Source organism: Pygoscelis adeliae, unplaced genomic scaffold (assembly GCF_000699105.1).
Source record: "Pygoscelis adeliae isolate BGI_AS28 unplaced genomic scaffold, ASM69910v1 Scaffold56, whole genome shotgun sequence".
Lineage (NCBI taxonomy): Eukaryota > Metazoa > Chordata > Aves > Sphenisciformes > Spheniscidae > Pygoscelis > Pygoscelis adeliae.
The window spans coordinates 860,481-871,003 of NW_008824944.1; the positions used below are offsets into that span (position 1 = coordinate 860,481).

General features: G+C 38.5%; 1 protein-coding gene across 1 annotated transcript in view; it reads right to left on the reverse strand.

Annotated features, from left to right (window-relative positions):
- The window catches only part of GPC6 (glypican 6), a 561,851-nt gene that overhangs the window by 67,990 nt on the left and 483,338 nt on the right, over positions 1-10,523 (reverse strand). Inside the window, exons 6-7 of the mRNA XM_009325570.1 lie at positions 6,372-6,515; positions 1,754-1,783 (exon numbers count right to left, since the gene is read on the reverse strand). Coding sequence (XP_009323845.1) covers positions 1,754-1,783; positions 6,372-6,515 — 174 coding nt within the window. The remainder of the gene's footprint in view (positions 1-1,753; positions 1,784-6,371; positions 6,516-10,523) is intronic.

Here is a 10,523-nt window from a genome sequence, read left to right on the forward strand (position 1 = left end):
GAAGGTGTCTGAAAAATTAATCTCAGTATTTTAAACCCTCTAAGATTTAAACCCTACCTATCCAGTAGGTATAAACCTACCGGATTTTATTCTAGGGCTTTTTGAGAAATAAAATGTTGAGACTAAACATCCTATCTCAGGAAAATTGTGCTATCACTGCATATATTTAACATTTCTAGACTCTGGACTAAATGGATTCTAACAAAACTGAAACATAAACTCCACTTTCAGGAGTGCCCCAGAGGATTCCCTGGGCAATTCAGATCAATGTCTTCATCGTATACTGTCCTGTTAATTTTAGTCTTTTATAGCTAAAAAATAAAGCAGATTTTTTTGTTTTTTTAATCATGTTTTCCACTTCATGTAGTTTTGGAGCACTGGGAAGGAATTGTTCACAACAGATTTGTTAGGTTACTATTGCATTCTTTTATTGTAACAGAAATCATTACACAATGGAACAAAAAAAAATTAAAAATATGACTGAATGGACACTTCAAATACATCCCACTTTATTCCTAAAAAAATAGTTTTCAGGGTCTTTTGCTCACGGAAATTGAGACTTTATTTACTTTTATTTTAAGGAAAACAGGAGGAAAGATAAAAGAACATTTTCCTACAAAGTGTGACACAATATATTCCCCTCCCCAGGGTAAAGAGCATGAAAGGTTTTCTTTTTCAGACTGGGTGCATGCTCATCCACTTATCTCTGCAGCCACTATAGTGTACTTGAATGTAAATCACTCGCAAAATGCCACGGCCAGTTTCTCAGTTGCCTATCTCCATACTATGCGTGTGCGTTATGTATTATATGGTTAATAGTGCATCAGCTCCCTTGTGGAAAATCAAGAAAGCTTCCATGTCCTCCTGAAAGAAAATGTGGAATTATTTTATACACGTCCAGCCAGGTCAGGCTGCAGTACGTTCTCGGGAGAAATTCCAGCTGAATTAAGGCAGCACTGTGCTGTACGGTGATGCGGTGGACACAGAGGTACTTGAGGCAGCTCAGACGCAGGAGGTAGTATGGCTATCTTAGCATGGTGCTCTCTGTAGACTAATTAGTCCTGCTAAGAAGCAGGATATAATAGTCCAGGCTAAATGCTTTGAGGTACTTCACAAGTGAGGTGATGCATATCTGCGTGGTGCTGTGTTCCTGCCTTCCCCTTGGGCTGTGCTGAACCCTGCCGAGGAGGCCTTCTGTCTGAAACCAGGGACCTCTAACATTCACAAAAACTTACGAAGCTGGAAAGCATAAGGGAATCTACTTTGTCAAGTTCCCACAGAGAAGCTCAGTGGTTTGCCCAAGATCGGACAGCAAGACAGGGGCAATTCTAGGGAGAGAGCCCAGGAAGGCCTGGGAGCTTGTTTCCATTGCTCCAGTGCTATCTCAAGGCACAGGACTCAGCTGAATGCCACCGTAGCGTCTACATTGCTGCACATGCATATGTGGGGTCTGAGACCATGGGGACGCTTATGCCAGCTTTTAGCTCACTGAGGGAATACATACGCTCCTTTCTGGGGGTGAGACATCATCCCTGAAGTGGGAGAAAAATACTGGAAGTGTTCAGCAGCTCTGGACACTGGGCAGAATGAATTCAACCAGAATGCAAAATTACAGAAAGAACTGCTAGCATTTTAGCCTACAAGACACACACAAAGTAAAGATGTTGAAGATGAAACTTAGAGAAGTGTTTTGCCCAGCATTGCACAAAGACAAATGGGAATGAAGGTGAAGAATAAGAATACCAAAGCTTACACCATGTTGCATTGTCCTCCAGATAGTCCTCTGGGAAGCAAGAGGGAAACAGATTCAGGGAACAGAAAAACAAAACAAAACAAAATAAAATAAACCACAGGTTATACCAAACAGGCAACCACAGAGAAGATAACGAGTCTTTATAAGCACTTGATTTTAAATGAGAAATCTTAGGTCATGCCCTGCAGAAGCAGCTGAACTCAGTGGTTAAAATTATTTCATTTCTGACAGTATTTATCTTACTGAATATTGCTAGATGCCTAGCCTAAGGTTGTTACTTTTTGGCACTTTGTAGTAGAGGGATAGGGAATGATTTCTCTGAGCTGTTTAAATGTATACTTTAGGATGAGATGAATCATGCTTTAGAAATATTTGATCTCAATTCAGTTGCCTAAACCTACGTTTAGACATAAACCTATGTTTAGACAACTGAACAAAGACCTTTATTTCTCTCTGTTAACAGTAAAAACTACACTCATCTAGACTGCAAGTCTAGATAGCTGGTTATAGGTATCTACACTATGGATCTCTATTTTGAATCAGAAAAGTCCTCATTTTTGCTTCTGTTACAGTCAGTAGAGAAATAGGATGGAATCCAGTTACCTAATTATGGGCATAGAAAATGAATTTAGTAGCTTCCATCTTACTTCCAGCCAGGTCTCCTGTAACTTTGCTTTCACATTTGGACATCTTCAAGACCATAAGCATCTCAAATAGCATTAGGTAACTATGTTTACATAGCTGAATTCCACCCAGAGGGACCTGCAGAGAAAAGCTGGGGCTCAGTTCTGTTCTCCCACTTGGATGGCACATAGTAGGCATTCTCTAGGGTGTCCTACCCGGCTTTCAGCTGCCCGTCCAGGAGGGCATGGGCATCCCAAAGGATTATCCTATCTGTCAGCTCAACTAGATGTCTTAGATACTCCAAGGCATCTCAGTATTGCATATCTACATGTGGGTATCTCAGTTGAGCCTTTCATTTCCCAGTCTGTGAGAGGTGTCTGTGACAGATGGGGTGAATCACTCTCCAAAGATGTGTGTCTCTCTCCATTGACTTTAGAAAGAGCCTGACTTTTAGGCCCTATGCTGTGAAGATGTGACTGAATTGCCTGACCATAGGTATCTTGAATTGCTTGAGATGCTGCAGTGTATTCTACCTGGCTCCCCAGTGCTACTCCAGAATTATATTGGTCTCCTCTAGTCCTGTGCCATATCTGCCAGTCCCATGTTTCAGATGCTCTGGGGTGTCTCAGACGGTGCTTTACATCTATGCTTAGACAACTCTCTCAAGCTCTATGTAACTTCCTAAATACATCTGACACATTTTAAACCAGCTATACTGCTGCTTTTGGGGATATTTAATTTTTTTTCACATTTCTCACAATTTATTTTGATCTATTTCTTGTTTATTAAGCCTTACTGGTTATAGCTATGACAATAACACAGGGAAACTGCTCTCCCTCTTGGAACGGAATAGCTGGATTAATCACACAAGTTCAGGCAAGGTTGAAGGATCACTTTCTCAGAAGGGTGGAGTACCCGGTGATTTCAGTATAGGCTTCTTATGAGGGCTGCTTTGTGCAACATACCTGATAAAATATGCTCACCTGAATTAAGCTTATAAATATGAGCAGGTTATGAGGGATATGAGCAGGAGTATAAAAATTGGTTCAGGTATGCTACATGTTTGTGTAAGATTGAGCTGCAGAGGAAACATTTTCTAAACTTGATCTCTTCTGAGGACATGCTGTCAAAGACAGATGAAAGCAGGATTGTTTGTCACTTCTTTTGAGGTTTACATAGCTGCATGTTCGGACTTTGCAATGACAGTTTGAAGTTAAGCGGTCTGACAGTGTTTTATGAATACAAACTCCAGAACAGACTTGTAAAAGCACTAATGTAAGACTGAACAGTCAGCTGACTCACAAGGAAAGATTTGTTTCTTATATCTATAAAAATCAAAAGGGGCTTTAGCTGTTTGACACTACTATCAAAATACTAATATTGCTGTACGTTTGTATTAAGCAAGCAATAGAAAATGATCAGTGTGCAGACTGGAAAACTGCTGTGAGTGGGATTACCCTTACGTCCTTTTGCATTGCAAGGGTTAGGAGGATCTAATTGAAGCTGGTCCTCCAGGCTCTGTCTATAGTTAATGAAGAGAGAGACGTGATTCAGGGAAAGATTCAGCACATTAAACGCTAAGGATTCTAATGTAGGCAGGTTGAATGGTGTTCCTGTGAGGTAGGAGTGCAGCATTTGTATCCTTCTGGATAAAATTACCCAAGTTGGTGTGAGATGCAGGCAGTGACCTTTCCCAAGTGCTGCTAAGGGATTACAGCTCTGAAGCAAGGCCTTCTGCTCTAATCCACATATACAGCCTTTCCTTGCTCCAGCTGAGGTCAGTGGCCATCTCGAACTTGAGGGATTGTTGGTCTCAACACAAAAGGAGATAACACGTGCATCACTGCCATTTGGAGATGGATTTGATACCAGTACTCATTGTTAACAGGACATGAAGAGTTATTATTTTAAATATCACCAGCAAGAAAAAAAAAAGGTATTTGTCTTGAACACTTTTTAAAGTAACAGCAGCAATGCTAAGCTCTTTGTTTTTCCTGAAATAATGCGTGAATAAACCTAGCTAAATTATATGGAGACAAGTTCCCTTTTGAAAATCTACAAGTTATTATGAGTTATAAAGGATTATCTGCATTGGCAATTTTCATTAGTTACAGCCTTTAAAGGCTGGCAGCATATGACATATCTCTTCTTTATTCAGGATGCTGCTCAGTATTTTGGAAGCTTGTAGTTTAAAAAAGATATTAATGTGTTTAGAAGTATTCTCCTTATGTGAATGCCTTATGGAATGCTTCTTAAACCTGTCTTTTTCATTGCACAAATGCTTGAACTGTCTTTACAACATAAGAGTAATCCAAGCTGAACTGTGCTACCAGCCTTCCTTTTCATGCGCTTCCTCCCACTTCCTCTCTTTGCAACCTTTTGCTTTGTCCGGAGCATGACTGAAACCTACAGGTTTCGGTGACCTTTCGCTTTACCTTGGCCAATTCTAGATCAAGATCCAGGCCTCTGCACTGAGCAATACACAAGGGCTGGTTCTTTGAATCTAAAGTGAAAGGGTAAAATTAAGAACCTGTCAAATATGGATTGAGCATTACCAGCCAGATTTTTAGCCTGAGATGCTACACCGGGTTATGAATCTGCTGTGGTAGAAAGACCTAAGTCTACAATGGAGGTAAACATCTTCTTTTCTGCTTCTTTTAGGATAACCAGGCTACACTATTTCCAGAAGAGCAGAGAACTAACAAACATTGCTTTTTGCTGCAGCGCAATCCCATGTCCTGACTAGAAATGCCATGGTATTTTTTTAGTTGAATTGCAATGAAGATTGACAGAATACAGTACATAGATAGAACACAGCATAGATAGAGGCGATTGGAAAGACTTGGCACTGTGGAAGACTACTGTGATTGTCAAAGGAATTTGCTGAAAGATGGTGTCAAGGAGATATCCAGGTCCTTATCTGAATTAGTATATTTGGGTTCCTGCTCAGCGATTTAAGCCGCATATCGGAGAAACCTCTAGACTTTTTAGGCTCATGATCAGAACCATAGCAAGACATTTTGGTGCCCTGGTACAGCCGGCACCTGCCTGGTACCCAGCGGGACTGCAGCTCACCAAAACCTCACACCCCCAACGGTATGAGGTAATGGTGGCTGTTTCCAGCTGGGCACTCCTCTCCCCTCGCTCTTGCTACAGCCCTGAGCATGACTCTCTTCATCAGGACAGACCAATGCTGTGCAAGTGTTCAGCAATAAGCTCGGCAAGCGGAGGGTATGATACAGTCTGTTTTGATTCAGATGCTTTACAACTCTTTGATTTTGCTCATTGGCTTTACCTCGAGATGAGGTACTGCTGAGACAGTATTAACAGCTATAATAATTAGTTCACTGTAAATCTACAGATGTATAAATAGCAGGAACATCAAAGTCTGAAATGTGAATCCAATGACTGGTAGTAAAGAAAAGAATCTTATGTCAAAGTCTTGTTTTCAAAATGATTGAATAAATAAAGCAAGATCAATGATCACTGAAGTTTTAGCTACTAAAAGTCAGTTTTTGAGATGGATGGAAATAAAGCAGTGGTAATTTTATAATTAAGTAAAGAAGTAGAACAAATCAATGTGCCTATGCAAGTGTATATGTTAAAGAACTAGCTGATAAAAATTGCTTTAATACACACAAAAAATTTTAATAAAATAAAAAATATAAAATATTGCTGTAGATCACTTTTCAAAGAGATTTTATACTGCAAAGTACCTGTTGTGACTCATCTGTTTTTTAGCCTGCAGAAAAGAGCTTATTCTCTTCTAACATTTCTAATGCATAAAAACTGAGTCATATTGTTCTCCTACAATACAATTTTGTACCATTTCCAATGGAGAAAAAAAGATTTACTGAATGCTGGAACAGCTGGCATAGAAACTATAAGAGTGATTATGAAATTATAAAAAAAAAAATGTCAGGAGATTATCACTTTTCTACTATATTACCAAGCCGTTTCTACTAATTCAAAAATGGAATATATTTTGCCTTACCAGCCTATCCAAACTTGTGCCAGCAGCAGTTGTAGGTCGCTCCTCTGGGTTATATGGTCTGAACCGGGTATTGAAGTTTTCAGGGACAGAACGGGAAGATCTCAGGGCAGGTGCTGGTTTAGGTTGGCCACATCCTTGGAAAACCTGAAAAAGACATTGTGGGTTATATGACAATCATAGGAAAAGGGCAGCTAGTATTTTACAGCCTCTTTATTCTCTCTTTCATGTATTTGAAACCAGCTTTGACTGAAATTTTGATAATAGTGAATTGAGCACTTGCCCTGCATTAAAACTCAGATTAATAATCAAGCATTATTAATTACTTAGTGAAGGTATAAAAACTTACAGGGACCTTAAAAAAAACCTTAATTTAGGAAGGTGATTATTTGAAGAAGTTAACATCTAAAGTATTTTAATTGCTATCTTTCCAGGAAGAGAAATGAGGTAAAGGAAGTCCTTTGTGGCAGGACTTAGTTGATAATTGTTTTAGTTTTTGTTAAAATGTGGTATTTACCCAGAATCACAGCTCATTCATAATCCCTACCCAAAGCTCCTCCTACCTTGTAATTTTGTTTGTACTCTCAGAGAAAAGGTCAATGGTGAAATAGTCTTATAACTGGATTACTTTCTTATTCCCTAGCAAGTCTCTCCCTAGAAGAGGGGTGAGGCATATTAAGTGGGCAATAGTAAGAATTATTTTCTGCTAGTGTGTTTGTTTTCTAGGTATAAAAAAATAATATTCAGGGTTATGAAATTTTTCATATACTTCCTTTTGGAAAAAAGTTTCAGTAGTGTATATCTTGTGGATACAAAAGGACACAGAGGACACTTTTGACTACTGGATATCAAGTATATATCCCAGAGGAACTCTCACAGAAGTTGCTTGGTTGAAAGGAGGTAGAATATTCAGAGAGTGAAATTTTTCAAGTGCTCTGATGAAGTAGGATCCTAGTGTTTGCCTTCATACCAACTTTTTCAGATATGGATCATCTTTCTTTTTTGTGACCATTGTATTTTGGTTGTTTCAACATTTTGCCTCTTTGGAAGAAAAAAAAATGTCAGAATTTCTTGTAAGATATATTTTACAAAATCCTAAGGCCAGACACAAACTATCTGTCTGAATGAGCTTTGTGGAGTTGAAAACCCTTATGCAGGTGCTGTGTTTTGTTTGTAGGACTAGATTATTCATTTTTGTGTGGCAGCTATGTTGTGAGCCAGCAATCAAAGACTCATGCTTCACTTTTAGACTTTTAGATTTTCCGCCTTGAGTGGTTCTCTCTGAAGTAGCCATGGATGTTGTGACTTTTGTTGCTTTCAGGATACATTACAATTGGCTCTTAGTTCGGTTTCCCAATGTTAATTTAGAGGCCCCAAATGATTCAAAATTTGCTGAAAGAAACTGATTCATACTAAATTTATGTCTGATCATCAGGTCTGTTCTGGCTCAAAGTCCAGCAAGTCAGCTGTTGTATAGGCATTGGGATTTTTAATTTATGAGTGGAATACTGCTTGGTCTGGTTTGAGAATATCTGTAAGATTTTTTTAATAGTTTCTAGCTTCCATAATCATGAGGACTATTGGACAATAAATTCATTTAATCAAACAGGAAAGATGATTTTATCTTGTAAAGTTCAAAATTTTTCATCAGGAAAGAATCTTACTTTTCCTCTGTGACGAAAATTCAACTAAGATTAATGTTCAGGATTTATACATGATTGTGTATGATACTGTACATTTTAAAGGGCCAAATATATACGTTGGGGGCATCAGTTATACTTACAAAATTTTACACATATTTCTTCTGACTGAAGATAAATTATGTGCAGAAAACATAACTGTTTATTTAGATATCTATGAAATCCCATTCAGTCAATTAAGCAGTCAGGTATTTGCTTACATAGACAAGTGACAATTATCCAAAACATGCAGCTTGACTCTCAGGGGAAAGGAAAGTGAGGGTACTAAGTCTTCTCCTTAAATTTCACAGTGTGTGACTGTTAAGCTACTTGTATGACCATGTGGAGTAACTGTGAGTCTACATAATTTATATTTAATTTTTCTTATGACATACTGTGAAAAACCCAACATAGACTTTGTGGCATTTAGCTTCATACAAGTAGTTGTAGCAAGTAGTTTTATATGAACAAATTCACATACAGCCAGACAATAATAGAGAAGAAAATTAGATAGCAATTTTTACATCACAGAAGAAGAAATAATTTACTTTTTAAATGACCTGGCAGAAATGCAGTAAGGATACAATATTCAGTAACTAAATTTTGAGTGCAAAAGAGACATTTTCTAATTTGCATCCAGGTATTAACTGGCAGAACAGAAAATGTAAAGCTGATACCTGAAATTGACAAATGATTCCTAAGAAGAAGCACATGAAATACTTTCTTCACAATGCTATTCAGAGATAGTGAGCAATTTCTAGAAAAATATTCAGGTGTTTCATTACGCATGCTGTGAATTGGCAGCATAAATCTACTCTCTTTAAAAAGTTGCATTTTGTACATAGTTGGTGCAGTCCATTTCATCTGAATTTAGAGAAGGGATTCCATTTGTAACTAAGAAACCTAAATTTAAGTGTGTACATGTAGGTGTCTATATTTAAGCTAAACACCTAAGCTCCCATTTTAGACAGTGGAGATCAAAAGCTCCCTTCAGTTGCTCTCACACCAGCATCTGTAATAGTTTGTGATGTCCTGGGATATCTGAGACATCTGTTAAGACTGTCTTAACATAAGACCATTCCCCATTGAACTGCAGCTAAAGCTCAAATGGCATATCCTAGGGTGTCACAAGGAGCACCAGACCTCTATGGTCAGGGATATGAACGAAGCCACGAGATCAAGTCAACAGAGCCAGTGAAGAATTGCATCTATTGAGCTAACTAAATGGAGGTATCTACTTCAGGACTAGGAAGTAGATGCTGTAAAAAAAGAGTCCTTTTCCCAGGAGAACTCGAGGTTTTGAATCCCAGCAGATAGAGTTTGTTCTCTATGAAGCCTTGAGTCATACTGTTATTTAGACATGTAGTAGTGCTCAGTGTTTCCTGTTGAGTGTCTCTGTATGACTCTGCTCCATTGACTCTCTCATCTTCAGATAGAATAGCATTGATTTTTTCCTGAAATGCCATTATATTTTTCCTGCATAGGGCTCTGGAAAGAACACAGAAAAATGAAGAGGTTTTGTTAATATGAAACTCAGGGGCTATTTTGAGAAGAACCTTGGATGTAGTTTTATGAAGATTTCCTCCTTATAAATAATGCATAGGTAGTCTGCTATGTCATGGAGCTCATTCATCCTTTTAGCTAAAGTAATTGCCAAAAAGGAACATACATCTATAGGTTAAAATGGCACATCCATCAGCTCAGATAAAAGTAGATTTAAGACTTACTAAGGGGAGCCTCAGTTATGGGATAGCCTTTATGAAAGTGGAAAAATCTTGGCATGCCAGCCAAATGACACTTACAGCAACCAAACATATCTGTATAGAACCAGACTGTTTAAAATGCAGAAAATAGTCCAGTATGTTGTGTTTTGAGTAGCAAGAAGACAAAATTATGCTGATGCAACCAGATTCGGAATTTTCTCGATTTTGAAGAAAAATGGATGTTATAACATCTTTTCTGCTGTTTTTTGAGTTTTTCTCCATTTCTTGTGAATGAGCAATCTCTGCAGATGTCAACTACTAAACATTCATATTGTTAAAATGGAACAGATGTAGGATTTACTCTTCAACTCGAAGCAGGAATCAAAAGTAATGGTACTGACAGCCTTATGAGAAGATTGTGAAGGCCCCCAAACCACTTTTGTTTTGGCCAGGATTTAAATGAGCATTTGTATGTTACGACTCTCTGAATATGACTCTGTCGTGGTTTAACCTCAGTTGGCAACTGAGCACCACACAGCCGCTCGCTCACTCCCCCTCAGTGGGATGGGGGAGAAAATCGGAAGGGTGAAAGTGAGAAAACTCATGGGTTGAGATAAAAAAAACAGTTTAATAGGTAGAGCAACAGTCACGCACGCAAGCAAAGCAAAACAAGGAATTCATTCACTACTTCCCATGGGCAGGCAGGTGTTCAGCCATCTCCAGGAAAGCAGGGCTCCATCACGCGTAACGGTTACTTGGGAAGACAAACGCCA